This window comes from Zootoca vivipara, chromosome 5 (genome assembly GCF_963506605.1).
Source record: "Zootoca vivipara chromosome 5, rZooViv1.1, whole genome shotgun sequence".
Taxonomy (NCBI): domain Eukaryota; kingdom Metazoa; phylum Chordata; class Lepidosauria; order Squamata; family Lacertidae; genus Zootoca; species Zootoca vivipara.
Window position 1 is genome coordinate 86,851,198 of NC_083280.1, and position 12,147 is coordinate 86,863,344.

General features: G+C 47.0%; 1 protein-coding gene across 1 annotated transcript in view; it reads right to left on the minus strand.

Annotated features, from left to right (window-relative positions):
* The window catches only part of PAX2 (paired box 2), a 127,480-nt gene that overhangs the window by 29,473 nt on the left and 85,860 nt on the right, over positions 1-12,147 (minus strand). Inside the window, 2 exon segments of the mRNA XM_035137864.2 lie at positions 3,175-3,301; positions 6,554-6,729. Coding sequence (XP_034993755.2) covers positions 3,175-3,301; positions 6,554-6,729 — 303 coding nt within the window.

Sequence of the window (12,147 nt, forward strand, 5' to 3'; positions counted from 1 at the left end):
TTCTAAAAGTCAGATAGCTGTTTATTTCCTTGACATCTGGTGGGAGGGCGTTCCACAGGGCAGGCACCACCACCGAGAAGGCCCTCTGCCTGGTTCCTGTCACCTCACTCCTCTCAGTGAAGGAACCGCCAAAAGGCCCTCGGCGCTGGACCTCAGTGTCTGGGCTGAATGATGGGGGTGGAGATGCTCCTTCAGGGATACTGGACCAAGGCCGTTTAAGGCTTTCAAGGTCAGCACCAACACTATTAATTGTGCTCGGAAACGTACTGGACGCCAATGTAGTCCTTTCAGGACTGGTGTTATGTGGTCTCGGCGGCCACTCCCAGTCACCAGCCTAGTTGCCACATTCTGGATTAATTGTACTTTCTGGGTCACCTTCAAAGGTGTAGAGCACATTGCAGTGGTCCAAGAGGGAGATAACTAGAGCATGCACCAGTCTGACAAGATAGTCTTCGGGCAGGTAGGGTCTCAGCCTGCGGACCAGATGGAGCTGGTAGATAGTTGCCCAGGAGACAGAGTTGACCTGCACCTCCATGGACAGTTGTGAGTCTATGGGCACACACTGGATTCAAAACCTGATATCTCCAGTTAGGGGTGGGAATTGTGCCCTGCCTAAAATCCTGGCCAGGTTAGACAATGCTAAGCTAGATGAACCAATGGTCTGACTTGGTTCAAGTTTAGGAAGCAAACTTAAAACAAGGATCCAATGAGATTATAGAAATCAATCAAGTATCTTTAAAAGCCCGAAAAGGCAGACATAATCCAGCCCCTAAAAGTGAGTAATGATGGTGCCAGGTGAACTATTCAATTTCATGGCAAAATGAACTACTGCTGGTGGTTTGTTTGTTTGATTCTAAGTGAGGGACATCCCTAGTTCACTTTACACATTAAAAAATAATCAAGATTAACCATAGACACACACACACACACACACACACACACACACAGCACCCTCATTGCAAGGCACGACAGCTAACATGTCTTTGGAGAAACAAGAGTACAGGTTGTTGGTAAAGAAAAATCCCCGCCCCCAAACCCACTGAAACACACTTAAAATGTAAGTGGATTGAGGGGGGGGGGACCATAAATGACAAGTATTTAACTCATTCAACGTATAAAAACACTTGGTATTGTGAAATCTAAAAAAATACGAAGGGAAAACAGGAACGACGGGCCATTTCTTAAACGACTCTAGTCGTTAAATTCTGTCCCTCCTCCACCCAAGATCACGTGGGGGTGCTCTTTGCTAACATCACTAACCTCTACTACACCATTAGAATGCAGGGCAGCACATCAAACAAAATCAAACAATGTTTGCAGGAATACATATGTTCAGCCCATCACACGGTAGAATATATGATCATGCTGTAATTAAGCTGGTCATCTATACAGTATTCACCCTTTCTCAGACAAAGACAAGTTCATGAGAGTCTGCCCTTTACACTGCAACATGGGAAATGATCTTCATAAACCAAGACAGGCCCTCTTTTTCCAAGTTTACAAAACAAGCGGTGTTGCTCGTTTACTCATTAGGACCCGCTAGAAATAGGGATATTAGAATTAGGAGGTTACCTGAGGTTTGGGGTCTGCTATAGGTGAAATATTGATTCTGCCTCCCACAGTGATGACCCCCCCCCCGATTTATAACAGGAGGTATCAAGCCATGCAATTATTTGCCTAAAAGAGCAGGATTTCGGCTGTAAGTGATAAGTGGTTTGAGACGATGCGAGTCAAGTTCAGCTCAGCATCCACAAGGTTAAAGGTCCGGGCTGTCATGCATTATGTAAACTTTTGGTTCTTTCCTCCCCACACAAGGTGCAAAAGTCCACTCCTATGTACAGCTAGTCAACATGAAAGGAGAAATTGTGGGTGGGATTGTAATGAGCCGCTCTCGGCTTCCTGATGACACCTGACTACAATGCAGGTGATGGGGTAGCTTCTTTGAATTGCAATCTGGATCAGCAAGTCCACTCACCCTCCCTGGTGAGGCAGAATTATGGGTCAGCAGTGGCATCACACAGGCCTCACAAGGGAGCTCAGCTCGCTGGGATCCTGCCCGAACAGGTGAGGGGGCGGAAAGCGCCCCCGCACCTATCAGGAGCTGGATTCAAGCCTGTCTGCACGATTGGCCAATGGTAGGCAGGCTTGGACGCAGGGCTGGCCTCGGGGGCAGACCTGATGAAGCAGCCACTTGGTTTTCCTTGTCAGATTGACCCAGCAGGCGGACCGGAACTTAACGGTCACCCAGTGCCTATGCCAAACCTCTTTCATTTGTATTCAATAAAGCTGTGGCCTTATTTGATCCAAAGTCAAGTGTGTGCTGTCCTTATTCTATATGCAGTTGGTTGGGGTGATGGGAGGCACAAAGCCTTGGGCACGCAATTGTCTAGGTCAGGGTTGGCCAACTCCCAAGAGACTGCGATCTGCTTACAGAATTAAAAACTGGCAATGATCTACCCCCATTCTTTTGGGTTCAGGTCCAAGTTGTTGAGAATTTTTTAAGGAGGAGGGAAGCCCCATTTTATAGGGGTGCAGGGCAAAGTTGTTAAGCTTTTTTAGGAAGGAGGAGAGCCCAATTTTAAAGGGTTTTGGGGGAGAGAGAAGAGCACCCTCTCACCAACAAATCACCGGAGAAACAAACAGCCTCACTGAGTAAACTCTGTCTTCCGTTCTGCGGATCGTGCAACAATGGAGGGCGGGGCGAGGGGGGTAGGACCAAATCCGATTTTACCAAAGATTTGGGAAAAGACCCAGCGATTAACCGCGATCTAAACGACACCAATGTGCCCTGTGTATCCAGCCCAGATCATTAACTGCCAGTAGGCATCAACAGCACCCAACGCCCAGGTGTGTGATTTGAGGGATTTTTGTCCCCAAGTGGCCTGGATCGTTGTGTCAAAATTTCAGGACGATCGGTCAAGTGGTTACGGAGAAAAGTGGAAAACGCAGTTTCACGATTTTTACGTTTTTATATATATAGATTCTGTGTGTCTGGGAAATCACTGCTGCCCCCCATCAGAGCCCTGCCTTCCTTCTTCCCATCTCTTTCAAGGTCCCTTTCCTTGGCTCTCTGTTTTGGGAACACATTGCGCGGTTTCGGGAGAAAGCCGAAGCGGGGTAATGACAATAGGAGAGGAAAAGCTTTTGACTCCGGCCTCTGAGCTCGTAACTTACCAGTCACTACAGGGTATGTCTGGGGTCCTGACACGTTGTTGCCCAGGTCTGGGTTAGCAGAGCTGGATAGACTTGACTTGACTTCATCAAGACCAGGGGTCAGAGCTGGGAGGGAGTACTCATTACCCTAGGGAAGAGAGAAAAGAAAGCTCTCTATTGATGGGCTGGAAGGAAGGGAGCAGTGGGCAGATGGGAGGAGAGGGTGACAGTTAGGAAGAGGTGCAATGCGGTCCCTGCACAGATGGAAGCAAAAAAAAGAGGGGCACAAAGCAGAGGAAGGGCAAGCTCTGGCCAGCACACACACACACACACACCCCAGCCCGCCTCCTCTTGCCTATGAATTTCCTTGTCCCTTATTGGCCGGATTCTATTGGGTTTCCCCAGCAGATGCTACAAGATGGAGGTTTGGCTGGGAGAGCCCCCTTCTTCATTCTTTGAAAGGCAGATTCAGAAAAGTTAACTGCTCTCTCCACAGAGTGTGGAAAGGTGACTGCAGAGTGTGGGGAAAGGTTCTGCTAGGGGCAGAAAATGCCCTCTGGGGTGTTTGCATTGTGAGAAGGGTGGGATTTGCTTGCTGATCAGCTTGTCCCCACAGCCGTTCTTGGGCTCTCTCTCTCTCTCTCTTATTTTTTATTTTTTTATTTATTTTAAAAGAGCTTCCTTTCTTGCTTCCCCCAACCCTTGTGCATTGGGGTATGAAATTGGGGTGGGGGCAGGCCACATGGCTAACAGAAGGGTGGGAGGGGGAAAACTCATTGCATTTGAAAAGGGTGTCCTGTCCAAAAGGCATTGGTAATTGCCTTTTTATTGTGGCAGCCTCCAAACCAGACACGGGAACCGGAGAGACTACAGGAAAAAAAGCAGGAAAAGTTGTTCTGATTAATATTACGTTAAATTAAAACTGATTTTCTGCTCTTTTTGCTTTGTTTTTTTCCCCTGTCCCCGCTTTCCATGCCAGCTCCCAGCGAGCTGCCCTCCTCCTGCCGCCCTCCCTGGCCAGCCGCGATTGCCTAGTCATTTCCAATTCCTTCTTGTATTGATCTTCCTGTAGAAATCAGTTTTGTAATTAGCTGCAAATTAGGCTTTCTGCTGGGGGTGAGGCTGCCCCCTGATTTATCACTGGAGTAATTCGCTGTGATCGGAGAGAAATTAAAATGAACTCAATTAGGCTTTGGATTTGCTTTATGGGCCCCATTCAGAGTTTCTGGGGGAAGAATGACTGTGCTGGTGTTTAATAGTCTAATGAAAGTAAATAAAGGTTATTCATTGTAATAAACTCAGGGACTCGGGGATAGCGGGAGCCTAAAGCCAACCTCTCCTTCACTTTCTATTGTTGGTTTACCGCTTGGGGCGATTTAAAAAAGACTTTTGATCTTTGTGTTAAAGACAAACCGCTTGGGGGATAAAAGGCAACCCTGCGGGAGGCAGGTAAGGATGAAGGAGGGACATAGCTTTCCAAAGCAGAGCTTGGGCTTGGCGTCAAGCAAAGGGGAAAATGCTTCATTCATTCTGGATAAGTCCTTAGCTTCTGCTGGCTGGGCTGAACTGAAAGAGGAGGAGTTCCAGCTGAACAGTATCAGATCTGCCTCCTCCCAGGTTGTGTCCTGTCTCCGACAAGAGCACAACCACCACTATCATCAGTTGGAAGATGTCACAAGCAAACTCAAAAGAAGAAATCTCTGTAAACTGAAGGGTCTGTTAAATCAAAGGTGAGCATTTTAGTCAGTGACTCCCTTCTCGCCTAAAGTCTGACATTTTTTAAAAAACAACAACAACACACCCCTCGTTTTTGCAGCCTAACAGTCCTGTGTTACTATGCACAAGAACAGAATGAGAATTTACAGGTCCTCCAATAACTGTTCTATACTGTAATATTAAAATAGAATCAGGGAGCCCATTTTTTTTCTTTTCTCAGAGGATAAACATAAAATAAATAATGCTACAAATTGTGTCATGATTTTACAATAAATGTTTCCTCTAATCCTTATTTATTTATTTATTTTGTGTGTGTGTGTGTGTGTGTGTGTGTGAGAGAGAGAGAGAGAGAGAGAGAGAGAGAGAGAGAGAGAGAGAACGACCCAGGAAAAACTTATTGAAGGGTAGTATATAAATCAATTTTTTTATAAAAAAAAAACAACCCAATCGAAGGACTAGCCTTTAGACAATATCTATCTAAAGCTCTGTGCAAGTGATACTGTTTTTACACTCAACTGTGACATCTCCTATTGTAGTTCCTACTTGGGGAAGGGAATTAACTGTCTGTGACCTTAATGAGAACAAAAATTACACTGATGTCTTATAGGTAATGTGCGCAGAATCTGGTCAACTGAATCTTCCAATATAGCCTTCATTTGTGTATCCCAGGTGGAAAAAATACGGACTACTGCCGTCTTAAGGACACAACTGTTGAGCACAAACAAGAGTGCATGTGTACATATTTTAGGTGGGTGTGTCCTTACACCATCAAATAACCAAAGGGAAGGCGTGTGTGTTCACACAAATGCCTAAATGGTGTGTTTGAGTGGCTGTGATCGTCTGAAGACTGTTGCAAGAAGTGTGTAGTTCCCAAAGTGATGCAAGCGTGGATGTGAGTTATAGACTGCCTTGAACTTTATCTTCCAAGGTGCCTCAAGGTGTACAAACAATACTATCGGAAAGCAGCATGTTTCCAAAAGGAGGCATGAAAAGAGCCGATCTATTATTATTATTTTTGGGGGGGAGCTGCAGAAGACACAAGACTTCTCTAGAAAATGTGCCTCTATGCTAATATTTCTGCATCACATTTCTGTGCACCTTAAAGCACAAAGTGGGCATACCAGCACCTTTCAAAAGTAAGTTGGAGATGTGCTTTCTGTGTTGCTTGGGTGCGTGAGCATGCAGGCAGATTTTGTACAAGTGTGTGGTGACAACTGGGGAAGCAAATGATGCGTGCATGCCATGGACTCAAATGAGTTTTTTGTCTGCCCCTTGTTCTTTCGAGACAGATGCAGATATGACACACTTTAAAAGAGTGTGGGGACTCACAAAGAAAAGGATGCCAAATGGGAGGGTGGGCATGTGAAAATGGGCACATCATTCGCACATGCCTTACACCACAAATTCATATTGGTTTCACGCCAATTTCACTGCCATGGCTTCCCCCACAGAATTCTGGGAATTGTAGTGTCGGGAGGGCATGAGAGTTGTTGAAAGGCTGTCCTCCCTCACGCAACTACGGTTCCCTGGGGGGGGGGGAGAGGGGTGATTAGGAAACCAATTTGAAGTCTTTAAATGCAGAGTAAGGCAAGTACAAGATGGAAGGAGGAGTGAAACAGCTTCTGCAGCTGCATGTACCCCAAATGCATCTCCTCCCAACCCCCACCCCAAGCTGGGTCCACACCTGCTCAGATTTGATGTGCTCTGATGCCTGAAAGACATCAGGGTAAGAAGGACGCTCGAAGACTCGATCTAAAGCTTCCAGCTGCTGCTGCGTGAAAGTGTCGGCGCGAAGGTGCTTCCGCAAACTATCCACACTGCTCTGGGAATCGCCGTTGGGGACCGAGCCCTCGGATACTTCTGCGAGACACAGGAAGAGATAACAGGGCATTAGTGAGGGTCGTCTCTCTTGCTAAAAGCACCCAATGTCTCCTCCTCAATTCTCTGGGCAAGAGGGTCTGGGAACCTGGCGACGTGCGCTCCAGATCCCAGGCCCATCTCCCAAGTGTCTTTGTGCGAGCTGTTCACCCCTTTTAGAGGACAACATCATCAAGGCTTCAGAACCAAGCCCAGTCTGCACAAACTTTGTACTCTGTGCTAGAGATGGCATTTCACTTGGTGTTTGGGGCTGTTTGCATCAGCCTGATGCAAGCTGGGCTGTGGAGAATTAGGGCTTGGTTTCTTAATCTGATTATTCCTACTCTTTAATATATATAATCATCCAATCTACATAAAGGTAAAGGGACCCCTGACCACTTGGTCCAGTCATGACCTCCTCTGGGGTTGCGGCGCTCATCTCGCATTATTGGTCGAGGGAGCCGGCGTACAGCTTCCAGGTTATGTGGCCAGCATGACAAAGCCACTTCTGGCGAAACCAGAGCAGCACATGGAAACACAGTTTACCTTCCCCCTATTTATCTACTTGCACTTTGACGTGCTTTCGAACTGCTAGATTGGCAAGAGCAGGAACAGAGCAACGGGAGCTCACACTGTCGCGGGGATTTGAACCGCCGACCTTCTGATTGGGAAGCCCTAGGCTCTGTGGTTTAACCCACAGCGCCACCTGCATCCTCCCAATCTACATACGATGTAGCAAAAAGGAAAAGGAAAAAGGAAAACGGAAAAAAAGAAAGGGGGGGAGATGAGGGGAGAGTATAGGACACCTGCTCATACAGTATACAAACAATTTGTACCTCTTTACAGAAAGGGGTGGCCTTTCAGAGCAATGCTCTCGAGTGTTCTGCATAAGGGCAGCTTTTGTACAATACTGTAGTTCCAAATGCACATAATCACTTAATGAGCCACATTCTGAAAGCAACAAAAAGCCATGCGCTCAAGGCTGCTGGTGCGATTCCCCCACCTCAACCCACATCCGCAGTCCTGTTAGTCTGCACATCTTTCTCTCTCTGTCTGTGACACAAATAGAGACACACACATACACTTTGCGTCAGATCAAATTCTCTGGGCAGTGCACACCAAGCTGAGACACCCCCCACTACCTCCTGAACACAAAAGCTCCACCGTACTATGCCCCGGGGCAGAAATTCTCTGTTTCTTAATCCTACTTGTATGTGCACTCTGTCAGGCTAAGGTCTCGAGTTGTTCATATACCACCTTCGACCTACACTAGACAAATTTGATAGAAAGCAGCTTCGTACCACGTGTATATATATATGCAACCTTTTTTTTTAGTAGATTTGCATTGTCCATTGCATAACGAGATCTTAACTGTCACGAGGTAAACAGACCACTAAATAATTACATTTGATTCGTTATTGAGGAATCGCCCATCCTCTTCCCACGGCAGGCTCTGTCTATTGCAATCTTCACCAACTTCTGCATTCGGTTATCAGGCATGGAAGGGTGCAATTTTGTGCGTGCCTCCCTAGGCAGGGAATACAGTAATCTGGAACCTCAGACACCATCCCCCCTCCATTCCAAGCTGGCTTGCGCTTGCAGAGATACAACATCAAAAGCCTAGCGATGAATCACCATTCAGATTTCAAGTTGTTGTTAACGACAGCTTTGTTGGATAGATATGGCGGGTCTGTGAGGGTCTTGTGGACTTTGCACTGTTCTCTAGAGAGACTATAGTTTTGTCTCTTGGCTTCCTACCTCAAGGATCCTGCAGTCCAAAGCTTGCATCTCCATTGTGGCCTACGGTAGTGCCACTTCCCTCCTGACTGTTATACATGTCAGTTTATATGTGATTATACAATATGATATAATCAATACTGCATTATATACAGTAACCTAATACAATATCACTTGTAAGACCATGGACAATATTACATATTGATTAGTGCAAGCTTGCAGCCTCTTGCTTCCCCCCCCCCGACATTCTCATTCAGGGTGGGGGCGGGGAAGAAGCTGGAGCTAAACTACCTTTCCTCATCTCATTTCCATAGAGCGGGCTTTGGGGGTCATTGACCCCCCTTCAAAAAAAAAACCCTGCTCAAAATCCATGGGTTCCACTCATGCCTGTATTCAGATGTAGACTTCACCGCAGGAGGGTCGGCGGAAGGAATAATAGGCACAAACCAGTCAAAAGCAAGCACTTCTAAGCCCCAGCGATTGAAATGGGAGACATGCAAGCACATGTTTAATGCTGCCATCCTTAACCTTTTTCTAGAATTGCACCTAAGATCAGAGTTCGTACCTTGGGATGGCTCAGCAACACCATCAAGAAGTTAGGGAAACCTAGGTCCTCAGAAAAGTTTCAAAGGAAGGTGGGTTGTTGTTGTTGTTGTTGTTGTTTACCTTTTATGCAGCTCAGTGGGCAATGAAACAGTATATGAAAAAGTCTGAAATGTATCTGTAGGTAGGGACAGGTAGGTGAGGATGTTGGGATGGGACCCTGGTCCACAAGGGCTGTTCTTATGTTAATGCTTTTAAAAACCTAGACTGGCACATGGTGACTACTAGACAACTACAGGCATAAATCCCTTAGTCATTTCTGGGTAAATGTAATATACCTCTTTTTTTTCTAGCTTAAGGAAAATGGCTGATTCTAGGCTGTTGCATGACTTCTGGTGACAGGTGCAGCAGTGGACAAGTGAAAGGAGAAAGGAGCATGAAAACAAAGAGTCTCTGGGATACAGATACACAGGGCTTTCCACACTTCCTCTTCTCCTGCTGACACCTACCCCCCAACCAGCAGGGGAAACTGCTCTTTAGTGCTCAATCGGAGCAAAGGGCAATTCAGGTTTTCCCTGGACTGCCAGTTGTTCCGATCTATCACTAAAGAGTGGGTTTTCCCTTGCAACCACAGAGGCACCATCTTGTGTCCAGGATTGGGGGTGGGGGCAGCACATGCCGTGCATGTGTGACGTCATACGTGTGGCACCAAATTGTCAGGAGGAGGCCAAGCGCTGAGCGCAGAAAGAGCCAACCATTGAACCGAGCTGCCCATGGCCTCCTCCTCCGCCACCCTCTCAATACCACAGGGGCCTTTCCAGAAAACACCGAGGGGCCTGAAGACCCCTCTGCCCCTAGGAGTTGGTGCACTTAGGCAAGCAGAAAACCGATCAGACCTGTGCTTTCAAGGCATGCCACAAGGAGAAATGTAGACAACCCCCACAGTGTCAGAGGCAACTGGGAGCCAGCCGGGTCCCCGTCCGGGGTGCCTCAATGTCCAAGCCGCTTCTAACCCAAAGGAAAAGCAAGGGGAGGAATGCGGATGATGCTCTAAAAATGAATTAGGCGGGAGCTGAGGAGGAGGAGTGGGAGGGTGGCAATGACAGTTATTGGACAAGCATGAATTTCGCTCCACCTAATCTATACGACGGGTAGAAATAATCTATATAACATTTCAGGTTCAAAAGTCTGCTTGACATTCTGCCTTCTCTCCCCATACATCACACTGCTTTGCCAGAACGAACTGTCTGAAAGCCGTGTTTGGGGGGTTTCCCCTCCCCCCCCACATGCAGGCCTGAAAAAGCCCGAATGACTGCCATGTGAAAGTCACCAGCTTTGGTCCAAATCTTCAAGCCCCCTTCCTCTCTCTCCAGAGGACTAAATACAAACGGACAAATCAATGGATTCAAATGAGTACCTCACCGCCACCCTGTGAGCCCGGAATAGCTTACATTTATTGAACGACCTCCACTGTGCGATTGTGGGAGACAGGAGGAGATAAAAAGGCAGGAGGGTTATCAGGGCCCGGGGAGCCGAGAGATGGGCACATCCAAGCACCTCTTCAGGCAAGAGCAACATGGGTAGCTACGGAGGACAGCAGGCGTGAAAGAGCAAAGGCTACCTTGGGATAGGGAGGAAGCAGTGCCGGATTTACATATAAGCTTAGGGCCCCGCTCTCTTGGGCCCCCAAAAAAATGTAAAGGAAAAAAACCACCTGGATATACATTTCCAAAATATAAGATAAAAAATAAAAATAAAATCAAACCTTTATACACCAACAGTATTTTGTGTTGTGTAGGCTCCTATGATGTAAGTCATGGGCCCCACCTGTGATCCTGCTCCCGGAAATATCACTGGTTTGCTCATTTCTATATATAGGGTGCCTACATTCTGCACGTGCAAATGGCTTTAGATACCTATTAGGTCCATAAATTACCATATAGCATATATTCAACACAAAAAAACAGCGACAGTTTGTTGTTGGCAAAGGACAGCTGGACATATAAAGGGCCCACACCATTACCTTCAGTAGCTTAGGGCCTCATCAAACCTAAATCCGGCCCTGGGAGGAAGCCGGCAACTTGAGCATTGTTGTCCAAAGGCATCAGGTAGCAATAAGCTAGGGGTGGGAATCAAGCCATCCTCTGCATGCAGGGATTCTCTCCACCCGGGAGATATGGTCAATCCATGTTCCAATTACCGGTAAGTAGGAGACATTAGTGCTGGTACCATTAGCCATCATGTGCAATACAGTTATTTACATGTGCGCAAGCAGTCCCCATCCGACTGGCTACAAAGCTATTGCACCATAAATGAACAAACGCTTGTCTCTCTCTGGAGGCTTCAGAATAATGCCAGTGCAAAATGGAAAATGCCTAAGAAGCCTAATTCTAGGGCCCCCTACACTCCTATAGAGCCAGGTATTTCAGGTAGCACTAATCACATCATTCACATCACCCCTAGTCTTGGGGTTTGATTTGTGCCTGCATTTTTAAATGCTCCATCAATCTGTACCCCATGATCCTCCCCCTAAGCCAGGGGTCAGCAACCTTTTTCAGCCGTGGGCCGGTCCACCGTCCCTCAGACCATGTGGTGGGCCAGACTATATTTTTTTGGGGGGGGAAATGAACAAATCCCTATGCCCCACAAATAACCCAGCGATGCATTTTAAATAAAAGCACACATTCTACTCATGTAAAAACACGCTGATTCCCGGACCATCTGCGGGCCGGATTGAGAAGGCGATTGGGCCGCATCCGGCCCACAGGCCTTAGGTTGCCTACCCCTGCCCTAGGCTATGGATTTGAACGTAGCAGATTTGGATGAGTCTCACCCACCCATTTAGCTGCAGGCCCAGCTGATTATGATGACTTTGCACTGAAAGGGGGTGAATTTGTCACCCAGAGAGCACCCACACATGGGTGACACTCACACATGCTCCAGGAATGCGCAGTCGCAGTCACCATACATGAAGGTCTACAAATCGTTTACATGCTTTCCCCTAAACAACCCATATATGAAATTCAAAACATGAAGTGGACATTCATCAGTGACTTGGGGCAAGGCTAACAGCAATGATAAAATGGTTTTCTTTCTGTGGAATCTATTTTGGTTGTCGTCTCATTCCTTCCTGTCTACTAA